This window comes from Venturia canescens, chromosome 9 (genome assembly GCF_019457755.1).
Source record: "Venturia canescens isolate UGA chromosome 9, ASM1945775v1, whole genome shotgun sequence".
NCBI classification, from domain to species: domain Eukaryota; kingdom Metazoa; phylum Arthropoda; class Insecta; order Hymenoptera; family Ichneumonidae; genus Venturia; species Venturia canescens.
In genome coordinates, this window is record NC_057429.1 from 17,032,449 (window position 1) to 17,060,434 (window position 27,986).

A 27,986-nucleotide genomic window follows, 5' to 3' on the forward strand; every position below is an offset into this window, starting at 1 on the left:
CCGATCGAGTGACAAAAACGCGTTTTTCTTCAGAATTTTTTTCTGTGGACTTAACTCGTGTATATAATCGCATTTAGTTAGTGCCTTATTTTTTTCTTAATCAGTCCCATGAATCACGTCATTGAGGATCATCACTGGAAATATTACTTCGTGAGTACTAAGCAAATATAGAACATAAACTCGTTTTCTAATCGATTCAATAATTTTTTCATTTTTTACTTTGAATTCTGACTTAAAAATTTTGACAGGGAGGATGGCAATTCGAGTGACTTTGGAGTGTGGCCATGCATCAATGTTACGTGTGCGGACAACGCCTCAAGGTTATACACATGATTGGGAAGTTTTTGTACGTGGAATCGATAACGCTGATATTAGCCAATACGTTGATAAAGGTATACTCAATTATTCAATCACTAATTACTTTTGCTTTCGTTCAATAAATATTTATTATTTATTTTTTATTTTTCCCAAGTATACTTCTGGTTCTGATAGACTTGGATCAGGTTGACCATTCAATATTATTTCAAATGCTGACTTTTGATTAAAATAGATTACACAAAGATCGCAGACCCAGGTTGTACAATAGTAGATAAAATAAAGTATTCAACGTTATCATGTTCAAATATTCTAAAAATGAGTTTGCCTTTAAACGTATTTACATAATAGAAAATGACGAAAATGCAGCAAGGGAACTTGCTTTCGATAAGAATTATGTGAACGGTATAAGAATATGTGTTGAGATACACACTCCATACATTGATACTGTAGATGAATTCACGATAATTCAATGAAATGTTTGAGAACATATTTATCCAACGAATTTTTGTTTTTTCAGTTGTTTTCCATCTGCACGAGACATTTCCAAAGCCAAAGAGAATATTGAAAGAGCCACCATATGTGGTTAAAGAATCGGGATACGCTGGTTTTGTAATACCAATTGATGTTTACTTGAAAAATAAGGACGAACCAAGAAGGATACAAATATCGTACGATCTCATTTTATTACCAAGTGGTCCGGCCTTCAATAATGTTATCCGACATCACGAAGTTTTCGCCAATCCGTCAGAAGAATTTCGGAAAAAATTGCTTAAAGGTGGTGGTGTAAGTTTTCCTTTTTGGTATAATTTTTTAACTGAACATATTTTAACACGCCTAAATTCCCAGTGACGAAAAGTAAACGTTAAATTTTGCTTTTATTATTTGATCATTTATATTAAGTTTCAGTCAAAGTAAATACGATGATGGGGGTCATAAAATTAAACGAAGGAAAGTAATAGAGGGCAAAGAATGAGGAAAAGTGATGAAAAACAGAAAAAAATATGAAAATGATTCAAAACAACGAAATAACGCAAGAAAATAATTGCAGGTTACTGTATCAAACTCAGAGGATCCAGTGGAAAAGGGTGACTTGAAAATGGTGCCGCCAATGGTGAGTAAGCCAAAGTTGAGCGGGACCGAGGTGAAAAAGCACCGAACAACGGATCTGCGAACGTCGAATTCCTTCGCGGATTTATTCGGGAATCCAATGACGTTACCGGCGAAAGTATCGCCGGAGAGTAAGAGAGCGCAGTCTGAGAAACTTGTGGTTTCTAAAGGAGCAGTACCGGAAAAAGTGGAGAAATTTGAAAAATCGACGAAAGCAAAGCACAGTCCGCACAAGGACAAGAAAAAGGACAAGAGTGTGGAGGGAGAGAAGAAGGAAAAGAAAGACAAAGGGTCATCAAAGGAAAAAGAACGCGGTAAAGAGAAGTCGAAGCGTGCACCGAGTCCCGGAGGAAATAAGGAGGAACTTTATGCAACAGGGAAAAAGGGATCGCCACAATCGCCGACGAAAAAAGCGCTCTTAGTTCCTTTGCCAGTTCCGTCCCAAAAGTCTCCTTCGCCCAAACCTAAAGAGAAAGAGCACAAGAAAACACACCCAGACAAGGAGAAAGATCGATTGAAGGACAACTTCAAAATGCCGATTGAGGAGCGCAAACTCGATCGGAAGAAAAAGAAACACAAGGAAGAGAAGAGCAAAGAGCGCAAAGAGAGAGAAAAAGATCACGAGAAGACAAAAGACTCATCTAAAAAGAGTGAGAGAAAAATATTGAAACCTGAGAAACACGAGGGAGCGGAAAAGGAGAAAAGTGTGGAAAGGAAAGTAGGAAAAGAAGAGAAAAAATCGCCGAAGCACCAGAAAGACAAGGATAAAGTTCGCAGCGAGAAGAGCGACCGAATCGAAACTGGTGACAAGCCTCGAGATGTACGCACGGACAAGGATAAGCAAAAGCACAAACATAAGAAAAAGGAGAAAAAAGACCGAAACGAGGAAAGCTCGGAAAAGGAAAAGTCGGATAAACTCAAGCTCACGAACGATAAGAAATCCTCTTCCTATTCAAATGCCTCTCCAACCCCCGATGCTCATTCGGGTTCACTCATTGATAGGGGTGACAGCAGTGATTCGGCGCATTCGCTCGATGAAGATCCCCTTCCAACCACCAAACCATTCAATGATCCTAAAAACGAGCCAGAAACGTTGCTACCAATATCGGACTCCTCGAAAGCCCTTTCGTCGCCTTGTGGAACGACTGATTCAAAGCCCGAGATCGACGAGGGATCAAAACGAGAAAAAACGAAAAATGCTCGTAGTGAGGAGCGCAAGAGAAAACGAAAATTGGAAGCAGGCCAGCAGGACGAGCATTCGTCGAAACGCTCCAAGGATCGAGAACACTCGATTTCCCCATCTGTCGAGCCCGTTTCCTCCAGCCAATCTCCCATCTCAAGTGACCTTGACACGAGATACAATTTCAAGGACACCGCTGCACCCTTAACCCAAGCCCAAGACAACGACTCGACCGAGACTGAGCAAGTCGCTCCTGACTCAACCAACAATGCGTTCATCGAACCAGAACCCGATTCCCACCCAGCCCAACAAGTTTTCTCCGACGATTATGTTACGCAGCTGAAAGAACTGCAACAAAAAATCATGACCCTTCAGGATAATCAAGAATTGCAGAGGGTTGTACAAGTTATCGCCGAAACCGGTCAATACGAAATCACTAAAAAGACATTCGACTTTGACCTTTGCGCACTCGATCGTAGAACAGTATTGCGGTTACAACAATTTTTTTCTACGTCGTGACTGTTTTATCGTTATTAAATTGTCGAAGATCAAACTCTAATCTAATATATAAATATAAATAAATATTATATATATATATATATATATACAAATATATATGCCAGGAGTTGAAGATACTTCGGTCTTTGGATGTTACTTAGACCCAAAATTTATAATGCTTGAATAAATTTCGGAATGACTCGTTTTTACGGTGTAATTTTATCAATCGTGAGCTCTACAATAACTTCAAGAGCATGCTCTCTGTGTCAAAAAGCTGTAATCCAAATACTTTGTAAGTTTCGACCGAAGTATCTTGATCTCACTGTCCGTACAGTATATGAAGCGATCACTCTTGGCACTTTTGCTATCTTTGAATCCACAAGCTGACGAGGAAAATATTTTAAATGAAATTTCTTTCGCGTCAACATGGAAATCGTGTTTTATTTTTTAAAAAATGAATATAATCCATGAATGTGAGGTGAGGCGGTTGTTAACGGAATTGTAGTAACCATTCGATGGTTTTTTCTCGATACTTGCAGTCCTCTTTCGAAATATTTTACCTCAAACCCGCCAAAGGTTTGAATATATTCACGGTGCCAAGAGTTATAACCTCGATAAGTATAAATGCACACATACATATGATTGAATATGAAGATTGTGAATGTGTAAGTTAGTAAAATTCGTATAAGTTATTAATGTGGCCGCTGCTCGTCCGTAGTAAATTTTCACGTAGCCTCTAATGAAGCTTCAGACTTCTTTTTCTCTTCGCGTCCTCGTTTTTTTCTTTTACCAATATCAAATAATCATCGTTCCATCAGATCAATAGCTCGCCTACGTTTATATTCGGATTTCTTTGAAATAGAATTTCCATGCTTCTGCACTTTTATAAATAACTGAAAAAAATACAGTTCACTTCGAGATGTTACGATCAATGGATTCTTTATAGTAGTTATGCCAAATATTTATCAACTGATTGTTTAAGTAATGAATTTTTCTATGAACAATGAAATGAATTTTTTGTCCGTTGAACGCAATGAATTTGTTGATTTTCAACTTTTATTTTGCCATGTTGCTATTAAAGTAAAAAAAATATATATACTAAGAAAAAATGCGAATTCTACTGTACTTACTTTTGCAAAATTGTCAAAATATCAAACTGTAATTTTGAAAAAATAATATGCTGGATAAATGTATGGGCGGTCAGGACAATTGGTCAGTTCATTTGCTGTGAAAAACAATAATTTTTCTAACCATCTCGTGAACAATGGCTCATCTCGTATCATAATGCCTCGAAGATCGCTCAATGTCCTGAAAAAAAAACGATTTTACACAAGTCTTTTTAGGAGCCAAGTTTCGATCAAATTAGATTTTGCCCTGGAGTTACGCCGTAAAACATAAAAGGTGATCCATCAGTTGCGTGAGTGCGAGAGAGATTGCTGGAAAGTGATTAAACGGTTTACTCGGACATCCTTGATTTTTCAAGGGAAATGAAAGTTACACTTTATTCTCTGATAATATGAAAATAGCATGTAACTCGAATTTTGTTTGAAATATCAAGCCACTCTGAATAAACCATGTAACAGGTTTTTTTACCGATCTTACAACTAATAGATGGCCTTAAAATCGATACTCCAATCCAGTTGATTCGAACAAATAATAGTTGATATATTTACAAATCTGTAGAATACAGAAAAACAAACATTAGAACACAATTTCGTTGAAATTTTTTGTACTCTAATCAATTTTCGACGAAGTTCATTTCTGGATAGTTTTTCTGGAGATTAATTTATAATTTTTGATCAATCTTACAATTAACAAATTTTGCCTGTTATTGTACGTTGAATGCTTTTTCATTGGTACCTAGTGTAGATTGAAAATCGCATTTATTAGTGAAACACTTGGTGATTCACTTGTTTGATTTCTTTCAGGATAGTTGTTTGAATATTTTTTAAATTAGTGATAGAAAATAGAGACTGAATTTGTAAGAATTCTTTCAATTAATAAATTGGAACGTCACTTGTCAGGCTTGGTAATTGTTTTATTTTTCGATGGGATTATATATCCGTGCTGAAAATCAGTGGCATTTTATAAAACTTTTACTTTACAATTTTGTTTTATTTATTTTTTTTGTTATTCGATTTCAAACTTTCATCATTGTACCCTTTCGAACAAAATTTCATTCTCGAATTTTTAAAACGAATGAATGGATAATCATAGAAATTAATGAATCCAATTTTCGCGCGATTAAGATTGTACTCACTAAAATTTTTACATTTTCAAACGAATGAGCTTACAATTACTTCGCATCGAGTTTATATAAATACAAGGTTCTTTGTCAAAAATGTCAAAAATGGAATTACTTATAAAAAAAACATTTTTCCTACGACCGAATAAACTAATGGAGAAAAATGCCTTCGAATTACTTTTTTACATAATACCTTGGATCTAATCGTTATAAAAAAAACCTAATATTTCCAGTTTGGATAAAAACCAAGAGGAAGGGATAGAGGATCCGTAACGTAACTAGCAATTTTCTTACGTCAATGTATGGAAAGACTGAGAGATGTGACTTTCACATTCTTTTTTATTTCAATTGATAAAAATAAATAGTCATCAGTAGTCACTGATCAAATCGCTGACTGCACAAAGCTGGTCCTTCCTCGTCGTAGTCGTTACGCGTCACGACCATACTACGAAAGGCCGGATCATTTGCTAGAAACTTTCCACCTTCCCAGGCATAGGTGTCGGGACTGTGAACAAACAATCAAATCGATAGTTAGCGCAATTATCGGATCGGCGAGTTTATATTAAAAAATGATGAAACCCTCAGCACTTTCTATGGATGCAGAAACACTTACTCAGAGGCCAAGGTGACATTGACTTTGAATTCTGCCGGTGCTAAGCTGCGCACATCTTTAAAGACCCGATCTCGAAAACCAGGAAATTTGGAATTTCCACCGGTAAGGATAATATTAGCGAAGAGATGTGGCCAAGTTTCAGGTTCGCAGGCTTTAATAGAATTGAGGATGGCTTCCGGGATTCCCATTTGTTTGATTCCAACATCAGAGGGATGGAAAAGAATTTCAGGAACAGCGAATCTCTCGTTATTTAATCTGAGTGTTTGATGTTCGCTGGAGCCATCGGGTTGTTTCAAAAAGCCTCTTTTCAAGGTAGTATAATCAGGCAAAACATAATCTCTAACAATAGAATTTTCGTTGCCATGTTTTTTGGCATGTTCCATATCCTCGGCAAAATTTTGTGAAACAAAGCAGGAATCTTCTTTCACCTGATTAATAACGTAAGTTTCGTCCATAACGTGGAGTTGACGATAAGAAATGATTTCTTTAAGATGATTCGTAAGCAATTTCCCACCAACGTCGATACGACGAATTCCTTCTTTGACTTTGTTACCATTCACGTATGGCACAACATGGGTAAAACTATAACCTGAATCAACAATGACACAAGCTTTGCTTTCTGGATTTTTCGATCTATAATTATAACAAGACAAACTTGTTGCATTGATCTGCAATATGCTTCGACAGTCGTACTCTTCAAAAAATATTTCCGTTGTTGCTTCCTGAATCGGGAGGAAATTAAACAGAGGCTCGCTTATTATCACGGAAACGTCGCTCAAGCTCGTTTGACAACATTCCTTTGAGAAGATGTAGTCCCAAACACTTTTCTGAATATCCCAGTTGACCAAATATCCTTTCTGGAAAGCTAGCATGTAAAACAGACCCGAAGCATCCCGACATTCCTCTATTTGGTTTCCGATGAATGGTCTACGTCGTTCACTCTTTGCTTTCGTTATGCAGTTCAGCACTACTCTGAAAGATATTTTCCATTTTATTATCGTACCATTGTAATGGAAATTCAGATAAAATGGTCACTAATAGTAGTTAAAAGCAAAATTTAGTCTATTCCAATGATATGACAATTCCTGCGAATGTACATCGATGGGAAAACTCTGAACAGTTTTTATTACATGTACAATAATATCCATTAAAGTATTTTATTAAACTAGGAATGGCAATAGTAATATGACCTTATGCGAATATTTAGGGTGTGAAGCACATTTTGGTTCTTTTAACAAAATCATGATTGAATATATTGTGAAAAGAAAAAAACGTTGTAGTTATTGATGAAAACCGAATCATTGAAAATTATAAACAGAAATTGCGATGCAAAAAACTTACTTAGGCTCGCTGGTACAATATCCAGCTTTTGCCGTATGAGCTCCGTTATCCAATACGAAAACAAGGTCTTTCATTTTTTATGTATTATTATTTCTTATTGTTCAATTATTCCGCAGAGCCGGCGTGAAGTCTTGTTTATTTACTTTCATTAAGGTATTCCTTCGCAGGGCCGTATTTTTTATTGGTGTCGCAAACTAGGGCACTCGAAATTTGGACTGATTCCTAACCTCTGAGAAGTCGCTGTTATATATGGGAAAAACAACTTCTGCTTCTGCCATTTTTCTATATAACTTCTATCGTTGATACTTTTTTTAAACATTCGATAATCCTTTATTTTTATCGTTGCTGTGGATTCCTTACATTTTTTCTATCCGTGAGACAGTTTATATCAGGAATTTAGAGTTATTCAGTGTACGAATTATTGATATGGTGGTGACGGATTCTCCATAAGCTCCAGTAGAAATTTTACGATTTTTAACATTTTAATTCTTCATTAAATGATCGATAACCTGACCTGAAATTTTGCCAATCTACTATTTGGATGGAGTTGTACTTTACTGTAAATTAAAATCAATTTTTTGTAGGGATTTCAGGTTCGTGAAAGGAATACCTTAATGGCCGTTTTCTCCAACGCGGTTCAAACTCAGTTCAATTTTTTTCATATAGTTTCGAGATAGAGGATGAACCGAGTTTAAACTCAGATTAACGTTGGAGAAAACGGGTATTAATTCATCGACGATTCGATTGCTCAAAAATTTGAAGCTGGTAACTAGTTTGAGAAAGTGACCACAAGAGCGTTGATGCGCGGTACACCGCGATATTCAAGTCGGTGTTAAAGGTGATCCATCAGTCTCACGGTCGGTAAAAAAATAAATACGCATATTTCTTTGGACGCGAGGCGTCGGAACTGCTTTTCAATTACCTTCCTTGTACTAATGCCCGTTTTCTCCAACGTTAATCTGAGGTTAAACTCGGTTCTTCCTATCTCGAAGCTATATGAAAAAAATTAAACTGAGTTTGAACCGCGTGGGAGAAAACGGCCATAAGAACTTGAATGTCACTATTTTTTTCATTAATTGACCACTATATTCATTCAGTGGTTATCGATGTGTCATTTTGAAAACGTTCATTTTGAAACATTTTGAAAACGTTTTGAAAAATAAATGAATAAAACCTGGATTCGAATATATTTTTTTTATTCTCGTACAATCGATTAAATAAAGCGGTGAAATGGTGGCGGATCATTTGGTGGTTACAAATGATTAAATTTTGATCATGTGTATTCGCAATGGATTATAAGAGCTTGAAAAAAAAAACTATTAGCAAGTGGTGAGCTAGATTGAGTTGGACGGAACGATTGTCATGCACCAATTGTATTATAATAAATCAATCGAATTTTATTTGTTTTTTTTTTCTTAAAGTAGCAAAACGAGTGTCTTTTTAATTTTTAATCATCGACTGTCGGTCAGGATTACAGAGGTTAAGCACCGAGATGTTAATTTCCCCAGCGATCGGCCAATGGGGATAAAGCATTAACGGAGAGCCAATATGCAATATTAAAAATCCCAAGGAAAGCACACTTCAGATCGATCTCGATCGTGCTGGAAACTAACGGACGCGAAACAAACAGAAGTGACAGCGACGACAAAACCCATTTTTTTATATCCTGATTCGAAAGGACGGTTTCATATAAAAAAATATAACGATGCGTATACCATGCGACCATATGTAAAATTAAACGAAGAATTCATCGGATAACGAAAATTCGGTAGATTGTTTAAAAGATTCAGGCTAGTGTCGAAATTTCAGCATCCTTTCTTCTGCGTATGTGTATATATATCAAGTAGCCGATCTCATCGACCCATTGGGAAAACGGTTGTAGACTGACTTCAGCCAACATGTGGCGGTTCGCCGGCTGCCATCTTGGATTCTCTTGCTCTCGGAAGCCGGGCGCCCAAAAAATACTGGAGTAACACGCATTCCCGAGGCGCATGGGTGTTCTATCAAACTAAAACTCGACGTTAACGCGTTTCGTTTCTTTCTTATTTTACGCCGAGTGAGACTATAACCAAGATTCTTTGCCGGAATGTTGTAGGTGAGCTTATCCATAACAGTACATCGCAGTGTCGAATGCTAGCGTATGATTTTGTCTTTTTTTCCTTTATCTTTCTTTTCTTGAGGTTTTTTCTTTCTCTCTCGCTCACTCTCTCGCGTTGTTTGAAGTCTCTGTCTTATCTGTGCCGCGTTTTATAAGTTTTCTTCATCAATTCAGGCCCGCCCCATTAAATTCGTCGGAAAATCACGTTATTTCAGCTTAGTTTACCGAGCCATAGTTTTCGTGTCGGTAAGAGCGGGTTTTACAAGTAACGGAATACGAGCGAAAGAGACAGAATAAAAACGATTTTTACCTCACCGTCCATCAACAGCTACACTCTTTGCTTTTCATTATTACATATTTGTTTCTTCGTCCACGTCTGAGTCATTATTTAATACTAAAAACATTTTTTCTATCGGCATCGCTACTTTTTTCAACTGTTTTAGAAAAAAAAATTTACTTCCGTGGTTATAAAGACGTGTTTTTATGGAGTAGGTTATCTTATTCTTGCCGCCGTGAATTTTTTTAATCCCATTTTCTTCGTCCTCTCTACAAATTTCATATTTTGTTATTCCATAATTTAGGGCATTTTCAAAAGTTCTAAATTGTTCGAAATTGTGTTTGTATATGGAATTTTGACCTTGAAGAATTCCATTTTTTTTTTCGAGGTTGTGGAACATAACTTTAGACTTACAATTTCGAAAAGCCAGTGAAACATTTTTTTTTTTTGGTTACATCGAGCCTGTGGTCTCAAAGTGGTGACGTGAGATCCAACCAAATTGAAACAAAAATAAAAATACGCGATGTTCGAAGTTCATTTTTGTGAATAATCAATTTGAGAAAATTTGCTGCTGTATTTCTTTGGGAAATATTGATTTTTATTTTCTTTGTACAATATTGTCCAATGATTCGAATTGAGCAACACATGTTTTATATAAAAGACTGGGAATGGTTGATATATAATTGTAAGTTTCCTCTTTGGCTGGTAGAAAGATGAAAATTACTGCAAAAGAATACAATTTGTTCAACACTGATTTTATTTTTACTTTGGAATTTTGAAAAACTTGAATCGTTGAACGCCCAATCACCAGCCGAGCATTAGCCGTTAGTTAAAATATAAGTCACGTCATAGACTCTTCTATCTTAATTAAAGCGGGAAGAAAGGTCGACTATTGATGGTTGGTTAATGACTGCGATTTCATCCTATAAAAATGGGAATAAATACTAAATGTTGCAGTTATTAATGAGACTTAAAAAACAAAGTTGCTGGGCCAAATTTATGATTTTCACATTCCACGTGTGCTTTCAAAAATTATGAGAATGTAAGATTCTTGTGTCTATGAATGCATTTGCAATTGTTCAATCAATAACCACTTTTATGGCTAAATTGTGTTTGTATTGTAGCTTCTTGGGTATTTATTTGATAATGAAAAATTTGCCTCAGAATGAAAACAAGAAAATTTTATCGAAGACATTAACATTATTATACATCAAACGTAACTTTTTTAATTAGAATTTATATACATTTTTTAGTTATACCAAGTGAACAATTCGTTTTTGAAGTATGAAAACTAAAATTGACAAAAGTTTTGTTAATTATATACCAATCCTTCATCTATTTCTGTATCTACTACAGCGTGAGGAAGTGTTTTGGAACACTCCCTCACACTAACCGTACGTTTAGCATAGGAAAACTATTTCAAGAAGATTTCTCTACTTTTTTTTTATAAAGTACCATTACTGTGTGGCTCCCACACACGGGCCAAAGAAGATTTCAAAAAGTTATCAACATTTTCACACTACCTGAAGTGATGAATTTCCTGGCAGTTTTCAGTTCAACAGCCAGTAGAATTTGCATGAATCAAATGAACGATGATATTTTTATAAAGCAGAAAATATGTGATAAAATATTATTAATAAAATTTTTATTTATTTAGGATTGTTTCGCCATTTCTGTGTTATTGAAACGGTGAACAGTTCGAGGTCGTTTCAACGTCGTATGTTTCCATTACGTAGTCGAGATAGTACAACAGTTAATAGTGTAAACGATATAAACAGCGTAAAAGTCGAGGTAAAAGTTGAGAAAATGGCATTACCCAGTAGAGCACGGTTATATGCAGATGTCAACTCGCACAAGCCTCGGGATTATTGGGACTATGAGTCTTATGTCGTCAATTGGGGGTAAGTTACGACAGTTATTCTTTTTTATTAGAACAGATTTTTTTGCATTATTTTCTACCTGGGTTTTTTTAAACATTTTTTCTTCAGTTCCGTGAACTTGCACCAAGGCCACATTATTGATTCTTCATGCTTACTGCCTAATGTGTGCTTGATACAACTATTATCTTTAATTATTTTACAGCCAGCAAGATGATTATCAGCTGGTAAGGAAATTGGGCCGTGGAAAGTATAGTGAGGTATTTGAAGCCATTAACGTCACGAATAATGAAAAATGTGTCGTCAAAATATTAAAGGTACGAAATTTTTCAAATAATTCATCAAATGCTCTCATCACTATTTTTTCATTATCAGTATTCGTTTTTGAGGGGCGTCGAGTTCAAATGCAGTCAACATATCAACTCAAACAACATAATAACTACATCGATTCTTTTTCTCTTTTTACAGCCCGTTAAAAAAAAGAAAATAAAGAGAGAGATCAAAATCTTAGAGAATCTGAGAGGTGGGACCAACATAATAACGCTTCAAGCAGTCGTCAAAGATCCAGTCTCGAGGACTCCGGCGTTGATTTTTGAACACGTCAATAACACAGATTTCAAGCAGCTTTATCAAACACTGACAGACTACGACATTCGATATTATCTTTACGAACTTTTGAAGGTACACGAGTTTTTTTCCTTATTATTTAGAATATATTTTCAATAACTCCAGGTTTTTTTTAGAAATTCTTTTGCAAATTGTTGACCGAAATCAAGGCAGGAATCTAACAATGCTAGGCCTAAGTCAGTCCCTAGCTAAAGCCCAGATAATTTAATTACACTAGAAATCGTTTCTGAAGCTCTTTTAGCGTTTATTCCGCTGTCTGGGGTTTTTTCTTGATAGCTCTCTGAGCTTACTGGTTGTTTTTCGTGATCTCGGTTCGCCCTTTATCACGCATTTTAAAGTTATAAAATGCTCCTATTTTAGTTGACGTTAAGTATGCTATCAATATTTCCCAACCTATTATTTGAACACAAAAATAGTACACTTTCTGCATGAAGATTGGTCATTGTGAGTACAGCTGACACATGATCCTCCGAAGAACAGTATAACATCATTACAGTTCGTATCGCTGCCGTGAACCGCGACCCTCGATAATATTAGAAATTCCCTGATTACCGAATATTTTCTTCGTCGTACATTAAATTTGGCATTCTACGCGAAGAACTGTGGTAGCGGATCAATACTGTAAAGGTCATTAGTTTATATAGAAAGGATTTGGATAGTACTATTGTCAAGCGTTTCAGTATTGTACGAAGAAAATAACGTTTTAGCTTCAAAGTAGATTCGAATGCGTCGAGAAATTCTTCAAAGAATGATAATATTTGTGAATTAATTGTCGAGCTATAATTGGCGCGTGTCTCATTCTTTGCCTGATTACTTCAGCGTAGCTCAAGCTCGGATTCAGACTTCTGATCCTTGTTGAATATCGTGATTACTATTCATGTCTTATTTATTTCTGTAACTAGCTATAAAAAAGCACTTTTAAATATCGAAGTTCAAATATTGTCCACATATTATTCACCCAATCAACGAAAGATTTTTTTCATGTTATTTCTAGGCATTGGATTACTGCCACAGCATGGGCATTATGCATAGAGATGTGAAGCCGCACAATGTTATGATCGATCACGAAAACCGGAAACTTCGGTTGATCGATTGGGGTTTGGCTGAGTTTTATCATCCCGGACAAGAATATAATGTACGCGTAGCTTCGAGGTACTTCAAAGGACCCGAATTGCTCGTGGATTATCAGGTGAGCCCTGAAAAAAGTTCATTAGAAAAGTTCAAACTCAACTTTATGATGATCGAATTGTACTTATTTGTACGAACATCATAAAATTTGATTATCGGATTTGTATACATCAAATTCAAGAGTATATTTGTATTTTTATTTTTTTAACATTTGCATAACGTCAGGAAAGACGCATCGAATATCATTCACATTTGACGTTTCAATGCGTGCCCTTGAAAAAAAAAAAATTCCATTTCAAGAGTCTCCTTAAAAATGAATTAATCATAGCAGAATCAATTCGTTATATTTTATGTTATTTCGAGTGTAAAAAAATTTGTGTTTTTTTAGATGTATGATTATTCATTGGATATGTGGTCCTTGGGCTGCATGCTCGCGAGCATGATCTTCAGGAAAGAGCCATTTTTCCACGGTCACGATAATTACGATCAGTTAGTGAGGATCGGAAAAGTATTGGGTACAGAAGAGTTGTTCGAGTATCTTGATAAGTATCACATCGAGCTCGATCCTCGTTTCAACGATATATTAGGACGACACTCCCGTAAACGCTGGGAACGTTTCGTACATTCGGAAAACCAGCATCTTGTCTCACCTGAGAGTCTTGATTTCCTTGACAAGCTTTTGCGCTACGACCATTACGAGCGGCTGACTGCCCGCGAAGCCATGGACCATCCTTACTTCTGTGAGTACATTGCTGCCTCTCTTACAATTGAAAAAAAAAACATTTCCTATACTCATATTCCTTCAGATTCGTCATTTACGTTTGAACCCAGGACTATCAGTCATTATGTAATTCAAATGGGTTTCCCGTCTCAATCCGAGTATTTCTGATCTTCAACTATTCGAGTGTTATTGCGACGTGCTGCGTTTCTTTTTACCATCACACCCAATGATGATAGCTTTTGTTAACATATTTGTTGGCGTTAATTTTGGATTTAACTTTCTCTTGTGCATCTCTTAGTGTTATAACAAATTCGTCATGCTATTTTCCATCAAATTCTGGAAAAAATCTTATGCAACCATTTTGAACTCTGAAAAATAGGAATTACGAAGGAGAGTATGTTGATAAGATCGAAAATTCGATGCATTTGTAAATATTAGTTGAAATAATGATGAAAATTTAATTTTCCAGATCCAATTGTGAAGGACCAGGGCCGATCGACTATCGCGTCATCTTCGCCAACTCCGATGACAGGATTGCTGCCTGTGGTTGAGTAACGGCCCAGGTAATATCACGGCATTGATTTTTTGTCCTACCTGGATTTTGTCAACTTTTCACGATGAGAAAAACAAACAAACAAAATAACGAAACAAGAACGCAGAATGTTGAATTGTCCATATCTATAATTTGCCTCATTAAGCTTGTATTTAATTTAATTAAAAAAATTTAGTTAATTATTTGCGAGAAAGTCTACGGTCTTTCTTTCAACCTTGATCCTCGGTTCGACATTTTTCTTGACGAGCCTGTGGTTCAAATTTCCCTGAAACACAACAAACACTACCTTCTGAGAAAACTATTTTGGGCAATGAATGAAATTTTATAATTCAAGAATTTGCACATATTCCCATCAAAATTAGTGATCTTTTCTCTTTTCTGAAAATGGAATTTTCTCTGGAATAGAGATTCAAGGGAAATCGGTTCATGTCTACCAGCCAAATAGCATAAAAAACCGCTTCAAAGCTCATTTAAACTTTAATGTAGAAACTTCAAGCAGATAGCTTATTTGCGAAACTGAACGATTGAAATTGAATCATCCATCTTAAAAATTCTGTCCTCGAATTTCCTTGAGTGAGCATTTTTCATAGATGCGCTAGAATGTTCGAGCGAGACATTATTAACCAAGTGACAAGTGGTCAACATCATTTTCATAAGTGATTTCATGCATTTTAACATTCAAAAGAAAAAACAAAACGCGATATCAGAAGCACTGCAGCATCTTTCTGAACGAGGAATGACGCATGAGAAGAAAAAATCTTTGAGAGCCGAACATCAATTAAAAATGTAAATTAAATTGGTCCACACAATTCAAAAAAGGTGGGAAGCAGTCCGTCCTTTTTGAGTTGTGATGTAAAATCGACGAGCCTTTGTTCATTTATAGAACAAAAGGGAATTCAAAATGAAGAAAACGCTCGAAGGCTGTTTATGTGTTGTCGGGTAAAAAGTATTGGCAAATTAGTAAATGACGGCGATTTCTGATCATTGTCCAAACCAATGGGCCAAGGTAAGTAAAGGGAGTAATTATAAGTGGTTGAAAAGCATCGTTGCCGGCACAGCAACGGACCCATTGCACAATGTTCTTTGCAGATGCTCGCGTTTGTATTAAAACCCTCGAGTAGTGCCTCATGACCCAGTGACTGTGTCGTAAATATTTCCAAAACTGTAAATGAAAAAAAAAACACGTGAAATAATGAACAAACATGTTTTCAAGAATATTGAAAGAAGCGATCGAAGAAAAATTATAACGTCAAATATCTCTTGGTTTTCCTTAGTGCTGTGCGGTTCAATCCTGACGGGGGCCCGGAGGAGGCAAGCTGAAAATCGCCGTCTGACACTTTCAAAACAAAAGAATGATCAGAGAACAAACGAAAGATAATGACTGAAGGCTGGGGAAAAAAATCCGTATCACTGTCAAATGGAACTCGAAAGTTTTTGTATTAAGTTGACAGTTCCAAAACGGTGCCACTTCTGTAAGCAACTGGCGCCACAAATTCTCTAACTACCAGCAGACGTACAGGTGCAAAATAATAATAACACGCGCGCGCTCGAGCGCAAACACACAACACACACACACACACACATACACACAAACACTTACACTGAACACAGGGACAAAACTACGAATAATCATCCCACGATCTATTCACGTCTGCATCACGATATGAGCAATAGAAACATTGCGCGGAAGTAACTGCCAGATCAGTGCAATAAGACGCGTAAGCTGTACTTCCTTCAGTGACAACGACAACAACAATTACGATTGAGATTAAAAGGTAGAAGTCCATGAAGGAAGTTTCACGAGGGGGTGCGCGCCCGCGAATATTGATGTAAGGCGATCACACCTAAACCTGTTCTGTTCTTAGTTTACGCATCATACGACGTTTTTTTTTCTTTTATACTCAATGTGGGTTCGCCCTCCGTCTGTTTTTGGCCTACCAATATTCTGTTATGGCCAGTAATTGTCAGCCAAAAGTAGAAAAAATCAACAGAAATAAAAGTGAAATTTCATTGTCGATTTTTATCCACGTAACTTCATTCGTCAAGCTCCTTCATTTCTAACCATCTTTTTACATCCCATTCCAGACATGGATTTGGATACAAGTTCTAGTTTCTTTTTCTCTCAATTTATTTTTGGTTTTTTGACCGAAATTTAGAGTTCATTCGAGCTGCTCACAGTGTTCTTCGTTGTTCTTTTGAATTTTTAACGCTTTTTTTAAGACTTATCTGTAAACAAGTAATTTTTAGCCTAAACAGCTACAACAGAAATTCAAAGCGAAGTTAAATGCTATTTTTGAGAATTGAAAAAAAAAATATGGCATTGCAAAACAACCAAGAACGAAAATGAACTTTTTATTAGTTTTATTGTTTCTTTTAGCTTCAACTTTGATCCAAAGAAATGATGAATTAGTAACGAAATTACGGGATTTAATGTGAAGTTGAGTGGATTCGTTGCGAGCTGGTCACTTTTCGGATACTCAATGAAATTAACAAGTTTTCTTGTTCAATATAAATGGCACTCTGCATCTTTTTCCCAATTTTGTGTCCGAATCGGTCAGCGGTTTTGAAAACTCCTGGTCGCGGAAGCAATATGCGAAGTTGGACATGGAATTTTATTGAATTTACGGAACTGAGAATTTCAAAATTGAACGTACGATTACGCGAAAAATGAGTGGGAAGAAGATGCGTTTGTTAAAATATGTAAATTCTAATATTATCTTGAGTTTTTTAGAGATGCATTTCCAGACTGTGCAAAGCTTAGTTAGCTCGGCTAAACACAACATCAAATTGTCGAACGATTGAGGGCAGAATGGTCCATGGAGAATCTTGTTCTTAAACGTTATTTTGGATGTTTTCCAAAATAGCGATAGGGAGGGAGTGGTGGTGTATGTATCGGAGAAAAGAAGGGAGTTGAACAGAGTTTAGGGTACACCTATAAAAGAACGACGTAGCTGATCGACCCCTCATCTCGGTTAACAAAACAAGGGACAATGGGCAACGTGGGCCAGGCAGTGTTTCATTAAAACGAGCATTGAATCCGAGGGAAAGACAGAGCGAGAGAGAGAGAGAGCAAGCGAATTGGCTGAAACGAGAAGCCAACGAGTTCGACGGTTCGCTCACAGCCATTAACGGGACGGGACGACGGTCGAGTCTCTGATTGAAATGTCGAAAAGTCACCTCTTGTCCGGTTTATAGGATGGAAGGAGAACGAGTTGGCCAGCCCGTAGTTCGTTGCCAAACTAAATACGAATTGCCATGTGAGGGAGAGGATTCACAAATAAAAGAAAAACAACGTTCTATACGTTTGGAAGCTCCATTGTTTACCTCTTGCCGCTGCTGCTGCTGCTGCTGCTGCTCTGCGAGTTACCCACCGTCGAATTTTACCGCTCGGATAATATAAGAATGTACTTGATAATCCGAAAACGGCTACTGTACCGAGCTAAATCAAAACCAAGTTGTAAGCAAGGAGTTTGAAAAAAACAAAACACGGACTCTGTTGAAGAATAGAGCGATCCTCGTACATAGGACCGACGGAATTGTCATTATAACCAGGACATCGATGCATTGGTTACTGCTCGACCAAAACTTTTTAAACGTCGAAAAATGTTCAATCATTTGTAAATCTTACAATTGAGTCCTCCTGCAAACAAATCTTCCGAATCGTACATGAACAAAAGATTCAAAGGGCATCCTGAAGCTTCGTGAATTTCTGTGAATAGGAATTTTTCATTCATCGTACTATTTAAGCATCGGCAGCGACTCGACTGTCAGCATTCGAATCCAGTGCGAGCTATGTCGCAATTTTATAAATCTGAATTTCGAGAATTTTAGTAAATGTTTCCCAAAATAAATTCGAGCGCGCGCGAGAGAGCGAGAGAGAGAGAGTGAATAAGAACAAGAATAAAGAAGTAAACAAGAATAAATGAATTATTTTATATTATTTTTACGCTTCGTCGCGAACTCCAGACGCCGCTGGTACCATGAAGCTCGGTTGCGTCCCCCCCGCGGCTGCCCGTTCTGCTCTGTCCGCCGTTCCATCCTCGATTAACTACACGCACACAAAAAATATAAATTAAGTCAATAAAATTTACTTTGATGACAACTAGCATCAGAGATCGTGCTGGTCTTATTTCTCTCTGTACAATCTCCAGCCTCAGGATTTGCATCTCCTGCCGGAGAGTGTTCTCTTTCCTTCTTTTTCCTTTCTTCCTTTTCCGCTTTCTCCTTTTTCCCTCCTTTTCTCGTTCCTCCTGTTCTCCTTTCGCCGAATTCCGATTAAGTAAATTTCCCATTTCTGAAAATGCATATGTACCAGAAAAAATTAATGAATAATGATAAAAATTACACGATTTCTGAATACAAATAGATTTAGGCTATTTGCGGTATATTCTTATTTGCAGTATAAAGAAAAGGAGAGGACACACGTAAATAACGGAGAAGGAAAGAGAATGGTACAGGACAAGAGAAAACGTATATACAGTCACGTTCAATTGAAATGACCGTTTGAATTATGAAATAAAGAGATCGTCATTTCGATCTAAAACAATAAAAATTCGCAAAAACGGAGGAATCATTCATTTTTAATTATAAACATAAATAGGACGGAGGAGATACAATATATAAATATAGAGAATAGAAAATTCATGTAGTCATGAATTTTCGTTTTCTTTCGAAGTCCGCGAATTTCATTCGATGGGGCTTTTTTCGTCGATCCTCGTACGTATGCCTCCGTTTTCATTTGAAATTTCTTCGAGTTACGAATCGTCGAATATCCGTGACTTTTCCTTCACGAATTCTTGATTCGTTCAGTACTTGAGACTTTTCTCCTATCAAGTTTCGATTACTGAATAACTGAATATTCGAGACTCCTCACTGACCAATTCATAATTCTCTAAGACTTCAATACTCGAAATTTGAAAATATCTTTTTGACAATCTCTGGATTTAATCAAGATCCAGTTGACAAAATAAGAAGAAAATACTGATAAATTTAACGTTCGAACCTGCATCACCATTGTTTCTCTTTTCGTTCATGCGTTATACTTGTGAATCAAAAAAGCAAGTGAACTTTTTGTTCTTTTCATGATCAGTAAAACGGTTAAAGTTTATTCCCACAATTATTAATATTATGTGTAACTTATTTCTTGAGATTGATAAATTTTTAATATTATGATAGCGGTTTAAATACTTTCGTAGTAAAATCGTCAAGCGAAATGTGACAACAGCCATTTCCTATTCATATGCCGATGCGTAACTATATTTTAAACCAGCTGGCTCATGGCGTTGTCAAACCTTCCACCGTTTACGTCGTTATTACTCGTCAACCCCAAGTGTTTTTTTTTTCCATCATTTTTGTTTCATCATTGACATCTGAAAATATTATGTTTTCTTATTCTCGTTTTTGGCTCTTTAAAGTTAGGAGGATCCTATTGGATTGAATCAAAATCGTCGCACAGGAAGTCTGCCTGCCACAAGAGCCTATGTACAACCCTTAAAAAAATGTGTTTTTCGTCAAATATTTTCTCGACGACTAGACGGTAGATCCTACAATAATTTCTCGAATAGATGCACGCTGTATATTTCTAGAATATTTCCGAATTTCAACTCTTAAAGTAAGAATTTTCGATTTGCATTGGATTCGCGTGATCTTCCTTAAATCATCTCAATCTCGGCAAGGCACTCGCGAATAATGTTCCGAGTTTATCGATCACTTTATTCAGGTGTTTCGAGCTCGATTGGAAGCCGACCGTCCCTCTCTCCCTCTTGAGGTCACTCAGCAGTGATAGGCTCACTCGCGGCTGTCGGTTGTTTCGAGTTTAAATATCGAATCCAGAAAAGCTTCGCAGGTATATTTTCATCTCGTTTCGTTTGTTTCAACACGAATAGTTGGTTGTTTGTGAAAAAATATTGGTCGATTTGGATTAACTTTGTGTAAACATTGGAGCATAAAGAGGCGATTGGAAAGTGAAAAAAGCTTCCGCCGCCGGATGTGTAGTCCGCGCGTTGCTTTTCCAAACAGCATTTTTTTGCCTGTCCTTCCTGTTATTGATTACAACCTCGCGACATTCGATTAATTTATTCTTATTTGAGGATCGCGGCAAACAGCATTTTAATTTGATTTTACCACGAAGGTATAATGTCAAGAGAAACTTGCGGGCGCGCAGGAATAGCAATGGTGAACAAACAGCGACGCTGCTATGCTGCTCCTTCCACCGACCCTTCATCCCCAGACACTCAATCGTTTTTCTGAGGAAACCATGTTTACCGGGCTCTCTCATTCCTTGCAGCAATTACTTTTCCCAAACCCAAATGATTGCCCCTCGACACTTGTGCGCATAGAATTGATTAAGATTCCGCTAACGCTGCATCAAATTCCTCCATTACTTTTTGTGTTTGCTCCCTTTGCTGGCGCCAAAACGTTTTTCTCTCCGAGCACGCTTTTTCGAAGTAAAAAACTATTCATGTAATTACGCTCCCGGCTCTTGATTATCCTCCACAGGAACTTAAACTCATTTCCACTCGACGATTGTCGTTTGTATATTGACTTTTTTCCTATCCGATGAGACGAGCGATCGCGCCGCGCCGCTAGTCTATCAAAACACACAAAAGGGATTTTCGATTGAAATCTTAACACGAAATTCACGCGATCTGGCAAGCTTTTCACAATCTTTTTCTCCGGAATCGTTAGGACGAAACTCTACTGGAAAACTGCACGTTTCTTGCCTCGAGCATAAATTTATTCATCGAGCGATTCGAGTTTGAATCTCAAAAACAATGAATGCTTCAAGGAGCCTTTTTCTCGTAATCTCATAAATTTGCTGGGAGTCGCACACCGTTTCTGACTTCGAAGGAATTTTTTTTTCAAAATTACGTACAAATTCGACGGATTTTTTTTCTCAGAACTCGATTCCGCAGGAGGATTTTTGTATTGTCGTGGAGAGAAATTTTGAGAGGGAGTCACATACGCGATTGAGCAGCAAGAAACTAAAAGCTTCGAATCCCCTTTGTCGAAAGATACGAAAGAGAAAAAACGTCCCGGCACTTTTGTAGGCGTGACTATCCGGCGGGTAGTCCAAAGAAAGCTTTCCTTAATACATTATGGCGGCCAGGTGACCTCAGCGTGAAACCATTCTGCCGAAATTCTCTCCCCCGAGACGAATAGTATACACTCGTAAAAAAAAGAATGAACGAATAGTGTTACTCGGTGTGTTACAGCAACCGATACAATGCAATTCCTTCATTATTGTCATTGACGAATCTCAGGTAGTTTTTCGACGTTTCATTGAGAAAACTGCGTCCTCTAGCCGCAGACAAATTCAAGGTTACTTCACCGGACTGAATGGGACTTTGAACTAAATCGCACGAATCACAAACCTTCGCAGTTTCATGTTTCCTTCCTCCAATTAACGGAAAACGTTTCTACCAGCAGAATCTCGGAAGAAACTGCCGCTACGACTAGAGAAAAAAAAGAATTAAAATCAAATTTGTGTGCTGCAGTGATTGCATTTTCGAAATCCCAAAAAAAAAAAAAAAAAAACAACGTTTTCCTCCAAACTACGCTGCAGTTTGATTCTCGAGGTTAATTTCGTTCGATACTCGAAAAGCGATGGAATAAGATGAAATAAAAAATGAAATGGAAGAATCTGCGAATAAAATTGAACGAAAATGAGTAAAAAAAATTCATTCAGAGAATATTCCACAGCAACGAATGTCAAGCTTGAACGGGACTTTCTACAAGCGAAGAAATCGAGATTCGATAAAACGGATCGACGAGAGTTATATTTTAAAAAATGAGCTTCGTCCACGAACGCCCATCGATGAATAACGAGTTTCATTACAAGCGTATCCCACAAGAAGCGACTGTTGAAAAAGCGATTTAAAATTGGGCTAGCTTTCGACCGGGTTGACTGCGAGCCACACCCCGAATGGCAAACGACATTGGGAAAGAGTTGCGGAAACGGTGCGCACAGGGTACGTTACAACTGTATCGGTTATTATTCATCGTATTTGATTGAGCCGAGGTGTACATGTGTACAATAAGGTTTCGAATGTTGGAGCAGGGTGGCTGGTAAAATGGGATAAATTTACGAAGCAGCGTCGCGGGGTGAGAATTTAATTATTTTAATATTCACGTACGAGTCGATTGGTAGTGGGTCGAGAAGAATGTGGGACAGCGACAAAACGATGCTGGTTCACGGTACGACCTGGGCGTGTGGATATCCCATAGAAATAAAAATGAATTAACATCGGTACATGAAATTCCCATTGCGAATAATGAGCAACCGATAAAATCAATTGCTACACAAATATATGTACGCGCATTTCGACGCCGATGGAGCTTTTCAAAGTGCCCGAGTCTCCTGTCATGCTACCTCGAGAAAAGGATAAAAAACGAGGCTCCTACCTAGCCCGAAAAAAGGGATTTCCTTATCGGTTCTGAATAGTGAAACGAATCGTGCTAATGCAAATTTCACGGAGTTTCATTTCCTTCCCTGTGCTCATGCAGCCTCGATACATCATCGTGCACTTGCCCTTGATCCTTCCTCATAATGGCACAGGACCCAGGGAGGGGGGTTTGTTGCCGCAAAATTATTCGACACGATGTCACTCGGCGGAGGGGGCTCGAGCGAATCTCGCTCGTGCGAGTAACAGAGCCACGCGTTCTGTCTCGCTGGCCCACTCGCCTCGCACCGATCCGCATTTCAATCTACATTTGAATTCGATATTCTAGCCCGGGGAATATGAATAATTTTTATTAAACGCGACTCTCTTTCTGCGTGACGCGATCCCCGTCACCGGGACCTCGCGACGGTTGCATTCGAGTTTAGCTCAACAATCAAACGAATTTACGCCCTGCGACGCGCTCGTGTGTGCAATCGACCCTTTCCCTGTACTTCTACTTGCGCACGCACGAGACCTTCTTACCGAACGAAACGCGTTACGTGCGTAAACGATCTCGTCCCGGTCGAAAAATTATTGACGCTGGACCGCTCCGTCCTTGGAACGGTTCGCACCCCCTCGATTCGTTCTAATTCAATTATCTTCGAATTCAAATGGCCGATGAGTGCCTATGCCCATTGCTACGTTCTCTGCGATCTTCGTCACGAAGTGTTTCCTGCAAGAAGTTAGTTTTTGTAAGTTCAATTCAATAATGGCGACAAGGCTTTGGAAAAAAGCCTTTGAAAGGCATAAAAACACAATTTATTTGAACCAATTTAAATGTAACGAGAAATTGACAAATTGAGAATAGCTGTGAATAATGAAGTGAGCAGTATTTGAGCTAAGTTAGGGGGAAATTATTGTCGACTCCTGTATTGATAATTCATGTGGTGATAACATTCTTTGGCATCAAGTATACAAATACAATTTTTTTCACATTTTTTTACCAAATTGTCATCGCATAATTGAGCGTTAAATCGAAGTTGATATGCACGAGATGTATAGCTGTAATGTAAACCCTGTGCTTATACACGTGAACTTTAGTGTTCAATTATTCGAGAGCTATGAGGTAGAAAAATCTAAAAAAATTTATATTGTCTTATATATTTTTAAAGAATACATTTACCAAATTTTATTAAATTCTTATCATTTTGAAATCCTTTATATTTTTAACATGGTTTAGCATGGCAACATTGTATCGTCGCGATCCAGCCTCCTTAACCGGTTGACTGGTATTGGATCATATATGTACAAAAAAAAGTCGGACCCATTCTGGTTTTGTATAACATGTTATGTACATATTGAAATAACTTTTTCAATTTTCAACCGATTTGGACAAAAATTGGTATACAATGGTTTTTTGGGTCACTGAGTCGATTTTTAAACTCAATTTTCACCTTACTACCCTTGGAAATGGGGAAAATCGAAGGTTGAGGGTGAAATTTTTAGTTTTTTTAGCACGCTGGACTCTTTCATCGAAATGAAACAAAATCGATTTTTTTCTGTCACGTGTATGCGGCAAGTTGAATAAAAGCGTCGAAAAGTTTTTTGAAATCGGAGTGTTTCTCGAAGCACTCGGATGCAGGACATAAATATACAAACGTGTTGAAATTACGCAGAAAATGTTTGTATACACGATTTCTTGTGCGTCTCGTACTCGACGAGTTACGATGAGCCTTATCAAAATAATTCCGTGGCTTCGTCATACAGATATAGAAAAAGCAGATAATGGCTCACATAATCGTCGTGTCAAATTTTGTGAAGACATCTCCAGCCGGTCCGAGAAGGATGAAACGAAAGAGGAGAGAATAAAAGGCGGTCACGTGGCCTCGGTGAAACTCATAACTCATCCAGCCTTTTGTCCGGCGGGTACATAGTTGAGAAATGAAATAAAACGCGCCCTGCGTGACTGGTCTGCCTACGCTTATGTCATAAACCTGGACCGACCTAAACTTCAAATCCGGGCTGAATGTAAAGCCTTTGAGAGGAATCCTGAAAAACTGATAATTCTAGTGAAAAAACTTGAATAATTTCAGAGCTAAAATAGCAAAATTCATTTGAAGAAGGAGTGAAAACATTTTTGGAAATGAGGATGCACCAGGAGCTCATTTTCACAGGGCTTTCGATAAAACCCAACGAATTCCCGATACCGAACGATTCTGCCCTCCAAACAAGAGTTGTTTTCGGAATTCCAGAGCCAGCAAAACGCTCACGATGCAGTGTTACCTCGATAAATGTCCGCACAATGCACGATATTGTGAGTTTTTACGATGCGACACAGTTCACTCAGGACCTGTAAAAAAAAAGGCGGGTAAACGGTCGCGATCGTAGGCGTTGGTAGAAAAGAAAACAAGGCGACTACCGTAGAAAAGAAACGTGACAATGTCGAAGCGAATTCCTGAAAATTCTCCCGCTCACAATGCGGGAAGGTGCAAAAGGGATGGTTCTTTCTTCGCTTTAGTCTTCGACATCCGCCGGTAAACTTTTGTGTCACACATCGACGGAGTAACGCGCTACGGCGATTGAATAACCCCGATGCATGTCGAATTTCAATGGCTCCTTCCTTTTTTATTTACAAATGGAAAATCGAGCGATCCTCGTGCCAATGATCTCGGCGAGTGTGCTCGCCTCAAGCCGCTACAGCGACGACCGCCGTTGATTTTCTCACATTGGACAAATGAGCTATAAAAATTGGAGACTTTCACTTGGAATCGCACTTCCGTTCATTTTATAATTTAATCAAATGGGATGGGCGTCGAGCACATTGTTTGAGAAAGTTTTACGTTTTTTCCCGCGTCTCCGGCGTTTATTCAAAATTTTAGAAATTGCAGGAACGTTTCAACCGCACTTTCCGAAACTCCCGTTGAAAAACTCGCTTCCGAATATTCGCGTTGAACACAGATTCCGGAACGTCGATCTTCATCCCCTTTAAGCGAATGGAGTAAGCCACAAAAGTAACGAAATTGACAGGCATCTGAAATACGGAGAGCAAATTCATAAAAAGACGATAAAACAATGTCAAAATTTATCTCTAAAGTTCGAACGGCTCCGCAAACGAGAGCTCCAAAGACAGAACTCATATGAATGATAAATCGCTTACATTCACAGTATCCAAAGGTAACATCGACGAGTAGCCTCGTCCAGGCCAGAATTGTCGTGCTTGCTCATAGCTTTACCTTTCCGGTCTTCGAGACTTCATTTTTTTTTTTATGAGAACTAAGAAAAATAGGGAGCGAAGCCCCACGAGGGGGGGAAGGGGGGCCTCGATGGTCCATCAACAGCCAGGATAGGGGCACGGTTAGCACGCATGTACATCCCTGCATACCAGTCAAGAATTCCCCTCCCATGTTTGAGCACTGGAGCAAGCTAGTGCTTGGCCCAACCACACGTAAAACGACTTTCTGAATGAACGGGCTCGATTTCCACGTACACGAGCGCGCACACACACCCATGAAGAAGGCCCGTCTACGTACAGGGCAACGAGTTGGGCGCCTGAAAGTCTACCGACCAGGCATCGGAATGTGGCTCTCATGGGCGGTTTCACTCTATCGACAGTATCTTCCCGTCTCGCTGCTCTTTCTCTCTCTCTCTCTCTCTCTCTCTCGATCGCCTAAACGAGAGACAGCGGGAGTTCCCTCGTCTACCTTTCCCACCTGAATTCCTCCGGTCCACCTGCGTAGTCGTTTCACTTCCATTCTTCCCTGTGAGAACAACACCCTGGAGCAACACTCGCTCGCTTACGCTCGATCATCGACAAATAATGAGACCGAGCAGGACTCAACTTCTTCGTGGATAGAAATATCGAGCTGGATAATTTTTTTTAACGAAATCCACATTCCTGTTTTTGAATCGATCAGTTTTCATCTTTCGGTGTGGTTTCCTAGAAATTCGAGATTATCATTGAGCTACTGAGAAAAAACAGAATTGCAGGAGCTCGATTAATTATTGGAGGATTTAAAACCCCCTCAAAATCGGTCCTTTACAGCGAGATTTTCATTTTCGGGGACTCATCTCAATTTATTTATACGTTAAGGAAGTTCACGCGAATCTAATGGAAATCGAAAATTGCAACTTTAAGAGTTGAAATTCGGAAATATTCTAGAAATATACAGCGTGCATCTATTCCCGGAATTATTGTAGGATCTACCGTCTAATCGTCGAGAAAATATTTGACGAAAATCACATTTTTTAAGGGTTGTACATAGGCTCTTGTGGCAGGCAGACTTCCTGTGCGACGATTTTGATTCAATCCAATAGGATCCTTCTAACTTTAAAGAGCCAAAAACGAGAATAAGAAAATATAATATTTTCAGATGTCAATGATGAAACAAAAATGATGGAAAAATAAAAACACTTGGGGTTGACGAGTAATAACGACATAAACGGTGGAAGGTTTGACAACGCCATGAGCCAGCTGGTTTAAAATATAGATACGCATCGGCATATGAATAGGAAATGGCTGTTGTCACATTTCGCTTGACGATTTCACTACGCAAGTATTTAAACCTCTATCATAATATTAAAAATTTATCAATCTCAAAAAATAAGTTACACATAATATTAATAATTGCGGGAATAAACTTCAATCGTTTCTTTGATCATGAAAAGAGCAAAAAAGTTGACTTGATTTTTTGAATCACGAGTAACGCATGATCTTCCTTAAAGTGTTTTGTTTTTGCGTTCCTTCTTACTGTTTTAACATGTAAAAAGAATTTCTGCAAAGTAACGTGTGCAAGCATCACGAGACGACAATGGACGTTTTGGTACAGAATCGTGGTATTCGTTAAATGCCACGCAGGATTCCGAGATATCTACGTCCAAGATTCGCGCTCCTCGCATCTTCGAGCAATCTTCCTAATCCGGGAGATGGACCGATAACGTCAATCAATTGACGATCGAGAGTCGAGAGATTCTCTTCCCCTAACTGATCCAGCTCGCCCCTCGACTTCCTGGGAACAATGTACC

General features: G+C 38.0%; 3 protein-coding genes and 1 long non-coding RNA gene across 7 annotated transcripts; 2 read left to right on the forward strand and 2 right to left on the reverse strand.

Annotated features, from left to right (window-relative positions):
* Positions 1 to 253: 253 nt before the first annotated feature.
* LOC122416620 (protein AF-9) lies at positions 254 to 3,124 on the forward strand. Its single transcript, XM_043429689.1, has 3 exons — positions 254 to 392; positions 836 to 1,101; positions 1,367 to 3,124. Exons 1-3 carry the CDS (start codon positions 254 to 256, stop codon positions 3,122 to 3,124), a joined length of 2,163 nt encoding a protein of 720 aa, XP_043285624.1.
* Positions 3,125 to 5,123: 1,999 nt separating this feature from the next.
* Positions 5,124 to 7,942, reverse strand: Arp6 (Actin-related protein 6). Its single transcript, XM_043429061.1, has 3 exons — positions 7,303 to 7,942; positions 5,962 to 6,933; positions 5,124 to 5,853 (listed from the first exon to the last, which is right to left on the reverse strand). The coding sequence occupies exons 1-3, from the start codon at positions 7,374 to 7,376 to the stop codon at positions 5,724 to 5,726; spliced, it is 1,176 nt and encodes a 391-aa protein (XP_043284996.1). The 5' UTR covers positions 7,377 to 7,942; the 3' UTR covers positions 5,124 to 5,723.
* A 982-nt stretch (positions 7,943 to 8,924) lies between these two features.
* Positions 8,925 to 16,598, forward strand: CkIIalpha (casein kinase II subunit alpha). Of its 4 annotated transcripts, XM_043429066.1 has the most exons (8): positions 8,925 to 9,397; positions 11,335 to 11,578; positions 11,760 to 11,871; positions 12,023 to 12,235; positions 13,176 to 13,370; positions 13,698 to 14,049; positions 14,500 to 14,593; positions 15,858 to 16,598. In XM_043429066.1, exons 2-7 carry the CDS (start codon positions 11,397 to 11,399, stop codon positions 14,583 to 14,585), a joined length of 1,140 nt encoding a protein of 379 aa, XP_043285001.1. In that variant the 5' UTR covers positions 8,925 to 9,397; positions 11,335 to 11,396; the 3' UTR covers positions 14,586 to 14,593; positions 15,858 to 16,598. The 4 variants fall into 4 exon arrangements, with proteins under 4 accessions (XP_043285001.1, XP_043285000.1, XP_043285004.1 ...); XM_043429065.1 differs by lacking the exon at positions 15,858 to 16,598 and having other exon boundaries at positions 8,926 to 9,397; positions 14,500 to 14,765; XM_043429069.1 differs by lacking the exons at positions 8,925 to 9,397; positions 15,858 to 16,598 and adding an exon at positions 9,523 to 9,646 and having other exon boundaries at positions 14,500 to 14,765.
* Positions 16,599 to 24,210: 7,612 nt separating this feature from the next.
* LOC122416280 (uncharacterized) lies at positions 24,211 to 26,932 on the reverse strand. Its single transcript, XR_006262090.1, has 3 exons — positions 26,122 to 26,932; positions 25,384 to 25,995; positions 24,211 to 25,314 (listed from the first exon to the last, which is right to left on the reverse strand). It is a non-coding gene; the product is annotated as an uncharacterized lncRNA (long non-coding RNA).
* Positions 26,933 to 27,986: the final 1,054 nt, after the last annotated feature.

Coding starts and splice junctions, on each gene's coding strand:
- LOC122416620 (XM_043429689.1), top strand. CDS start 254: ATGGCAATTCGAGTGACTTTGGAGTGTGGCCATGCATCAATGTTACGT. Junction 393..835: donor TAGCCAATACGTTGATAAAG/GTATACTCAATT, acceptor TTGTTTTTTCAG/TTGTTTTCCATCTGCACGAG. Junction 1,102..1,366: donor AATTGCTTAAAGGTGGTGGT/GTAAGTTTTCCT, acceptor AAATAATTGCAG/GTTACTGTATCAAACTCAGA.
- Arp6 (XM_043429061.1), bottom strand. CDS start 7,376: ATGAAAGACCTTGTTTTCGTATTGGATAACGGAGCTCATACGGCAAAA. Junction 6,934..7,302: donor TATTGTACCAGCGAGCCTAA/GTAAGTTTTTTG, acceptor AATATCTTTCAG/AGTAGTGCTGAACTGCATAA. Junction 5,854..5,961: donor AATGTCACCTTGGCCTCTGA/GTAAGTGTTTCT, acceptor GTTTGTTCACAG/TCCCGACACCTATGCCTGGG.
- CkIIalpha (XM_043429066.1), top strand. CDS start 11,397: ATGTTTCCATTACGTAGTCGAGATAGTACAACAGTTAATAGTGTAAAC. Junction 11,872..12,022: donor GTGTCGTCAAAATATTAAAG/GTACGAAATTTT, acceptor CTCTTTTTACAG/CCCGTTAAAAAAAAGAAAAT. Junction 12,236..13,175: donor ATCTTTACGAACTTTTGAAG/GTACACGAGTTT, acceptor TGTTATTTCTAG/GCATTGGATTACTGCCACAG.